This window comes from Chenopodium album, chromosome 2 (assembly GCF_948465745.1).
Source record: "Chenopodium album chromosome 2, dcCheAlbu1.1, whole genome shotgun sequence".
Taxonomy (NCBI): domain Eukaryota; kingdom Viridiplantae; phylum Streptophyta; class Magnoliopsida; order Caryophyllales; family Amaranthaceae; genus Chenopodium; species Chenopodium album.
The window spans coordinates 79,322,640-79,325,901 of record NC_137835.1 but is presented as its reverse complement, the minus strand read 5'-3'; the positions used below and the strand labels follow the sequence as shown (position 1 = coordinate 79,325,901).

The 3,262-nt window shown below is 36.3% G+C and overlaps 1 protein-coding gene across 3 annotated transcripts; it reads right to left on the bottom strand.

The window, feature by feature from the left end:
- On the bottom strand, positions 1–2,854 carry LOC145602068 (protein NRT1/ PTR FAMILY 2.11-like). 3 transcript variants are annotated; one of them, XM_081658211.1, is made up of 4 exons: positions 2,619–2,854; positions 1,885–2,102; positions 1,212–1,765; positions 1–1,033 (listed from the first exon to the last, which is right to left on the bottom strand). In XM_081658211.1, exons 1-4 carry the CDS (start codon positions 2,704–2,706, stop codon positions 133–135), a joined length of 1,761 nt encoding a protein of 586 aa, XP_081514337.1. In that variant the 5' UTR covers positions 2,707–2,854; the 3' UTR covers positions 1–132. The 3 variants fall into 3 exon arrangements, with proteins under 3 accessions (XP_081514337.1, XP_081514345.1, XP_081514330.1); XM_081658219.1 differs by having other exon boundaries at positions 1,885–2,017; positions 2,619–2,853; XM_081658204.1 differs by lacking the exon at positions 2,619–2,854 and having other exon boundaries at positions 1,885–2,440.
- Between the last annotated feature and the right edge of the window lie 408 nt (positions 2,855–3,262).

Genomic DNA, 3,262 nt, shown 5'->3' with positions numbered 1-3,262 from the left:
TTGAACTTAGAGAACCTCTTACTGTCTTTACTTGTATGAGTACAAATTAGAAGATCAAGAACTAAAATTTATGCATCAAGCTAAGACGACATAACTAAACTAAGCTAGTACTTGTTATATAATCTTCCATGTTCAAACAAGAGATATTTCGGATTTGATTTCATCTATACTTTCATCAGTAGAGGTACTAATACTTTCTCTATACCTATACCACTTTGAACACACCAAAAAATAGAAAAGATTAGCAAACTGTAAACAAGCAATGACATAATAAAAATAATCTAGCCTTGCTTTGTTCAAATCCTCATTCAACCAACTTCCACTCTTTGAGTTCCTACTCATCTTATCAACAACAGACTGCAGGAAACTGCTTAAGTAACTCGAAACAGCCATCCCACAGAACAAGAACGCGCCACCAATGCTTCTCATGTTCTCTGGGAACTGCTTATAGTAAAATTCAACAAGCGAGATCATAGCAAATGCTTCTGACAGTCCTGAAAGTACTAAAGGAAGTATTAACCACATTGCTGAGAATGATGAAATCACACCTCTTTGAGGATCAACCTCTAGACTCGACTTAGTCAGAGCCAATACTCTTCTCCTCTGCTCAACTAGCCCGAAAACAACAAGGGCTATAATATTAAGACCCATACCAATCCCCAACTTCTGCAGGACTGTTATCCCATTTTCTTTTCCTGTCATTTTTCTGAGTTTCGGAACTACGATTCTGTCATAGACAGGTATCCAGATTGTCATTGCTAGCATGGAGAATATAGTGTAGGACGCGGCTGGAATCTTGAAGTTAGTTCCTCCTAGGCTTCTGTTGGACTGTAAGGCTTGGAATACGACGTAGTTTCCTGTCGTTACCATGGATATGGTGTAGAAGACACCAGAAATCCAAATGGGAAATACTCTGATTACACATTTTACTTGTTCTACATGCTGTACAGGACTAAGTTTCCAGGGGTTTGCTGCTGATCCTTCTGGATTGATTTTGTCGTCGTTTGTGATGATAGCTGCTTTGTCAAGGCATCTACAAAGCACAGAAAAACATCATCAGATTAGTTAATTGCAACTAATAATGCCAGTTACTAAAAGTCATTTTTCGCCAGTTACTAATAGTATTGTTTCCACTAGTGAGTTATCATAAGGAATCGTGGCGGTACTTTTTTCCGGACATCTAAAAATAGTATCAAGTATAACTGTCATACCTGAATTGATCAGAATGAGGGAACTTGGAGTTGATAGACTGATGAGGAACATGATCAAACAAGGAGAGGGAAGGCTTTTCCGGCAACTCCAAGCCGCGTTTCTTAAAAGCAGCAACCATGACCTGCACCACACTCACAAGGGGACTTCCTTGGGGCTTAACCATAACATACAACTTAGTCCCCAAGAAGAACAACGCACACGAAAGAAACATGAAAAAAGCCGGTATTGCAAGGCCTATACCCCAGCTAACATCAGTCTGAATGTACACAACCAAGGTTACAGAGATCATGATTGCGAATGTAAGCGTGAAGTAGTACCAGTTGAAGAAGCTACTGATCCCTCGTTTACCCGATTCTGTTTCCGGGTCAAACTGATCTGCTCCGAATGCTAAGTTACATGGCCTAATCCCCCCTGCTCCTATGATCAAAAATGCTAATCCTCCTAGCAAAAATGCTAGCTGCCCTGTTGTTGCTCCCACGCAATTTTCGCCTGTAGCGCAGTGTGGAGGGTGTAACGATGGTATTACGGCTGTCATTGTAAGAAACAGCATTCCCTACAATCAAAATTGACATATGTTAACTTCAGAAATAATATTTCCTAATTTCAACCAAACGACCACTTAAAATGTGTTACGTGTATGAGTAAAGTAATCCGTAAAGTAACGTATGTTACCAAGAAAGAGGCGATGCTTGCGAACCCCAAGGTTTTGTACCGGCCAAAGTAGGTGTCACAAAGGTAAGCACCAAGGAGGGTTGCCAAATTGGCTGATCCATTGAAGATGTTAAGAACATTTGTAGCATTCATCCTATTCATGTTAAACACTGTGGTTAGATACACCAATAAATTGTGTGATGTTCCTATTGTTCCTAGCTTTTCAAACGTCTCATTTCCTGCACATAAGCATAACAAATTAGAAACTCTATTAGCATAGTTTTTTTTTTTTTTTTTTTTTTTTTTTTTTGTGTGTGTGCATAATTTACTAAAAATAACACCACTTTTATTGTCCATGTTCACTTTCTCCACCCTTTGATGTCACATGCACAAAGTTCAGCTCGTACCACTAGACCAAGACAAGATCGCAAAAGCATAACTACTTAATTGTATACACTTCCTTCGTCTTTTAATACTAACTAAATGGCCTTAAAGAAAAAACGAAGAAAGATATTTTTTTTTCATTGTAAATCATAGATAATCTTCCTACATTTATTGTAAAAAATTAATGTGTGTAACAATTTATATAAACTTTCCATAAATTTATATTCCAATCTAGCTTTCGTCAAAAACTAATACTCTCGTTATCTTTTAAAAAAAAATTATTTTAATTGAGACAATCAGAGAAGAACTTTTATAGACGGAAAAAGTATTATAAAAGATCGAGAAAAAAGGTGAGGGTATGACATAGGTACCTATAACAAATGGCATGGCTTTGACACCACTATACACGATCTTCTTCTTGTTATTCTCCTCCATGCTTTCTTTTTTATCAATCTCCATATTATTGCAACCTAGCAATGCAAAGAACTCTTCCCTTTTTTTTATATATTATTTATGGGAGATGAGAGTGTTAAGAAATATTGGTTCCTAAATACTTCTATTTGAAAATGTAGATCGGTTTATATAGATGGGAAAATGAACAAGTATCCTGAAATTTATTCTGACATTAATGTTGGTTGTCACTTTGTAGCAAGTAGTAATGTGGTGCATATTATTTATCTAAGTTTTGGATTGATAATAGTCTCCAATTGGGATTTGTCATTTCCAATATAATGGTCCACAATAATGCATGCATGATTGAAGTATGATGTACACGAGTAATTTAGTACTCCCTCCATCCCAAAAAGAACGACTCATTTGGGTTGATTACGCGGGTATTAAGGAAGTTAAGTAAAAAGAAGTAGTTGGAAAGATAAATTTACATGGGGTTTGTAAAAAAATAGAGAGATAAAGTAATAAAATAACATGGAAAATGAATTTTTTATATGGGGAAGCTAATTTTGCACAAATATTTTTGCAAATTGGTGGTATTTTAATGCAAATGGGTCATTCTTTT

Bases quoted from the DNA above. Each gene is read 5' to 3' on its own strand.
- LOC145602068 (XM_081658204.1), bottom strand. From the start codon at position 2,220: ATGGACAATAAAAGTGGTGTTATTTTTAGTAAATTATGCACACACACA. The intron at 1,766-1,884 runs GTAACATACGTT...TTTTGATTGTAG, and splicing joins CAAGCATCGCCTCTTTCTTG to GGAATGCTGTTTCTTACAAT. The intron at 1,034-1,211 runs GTATGACAGTTA...TGTGCTTTGTAG, and splicing joins CCTCATTCTGATCAATTCAG to ATGCCTTGACAAAGCAGCTA.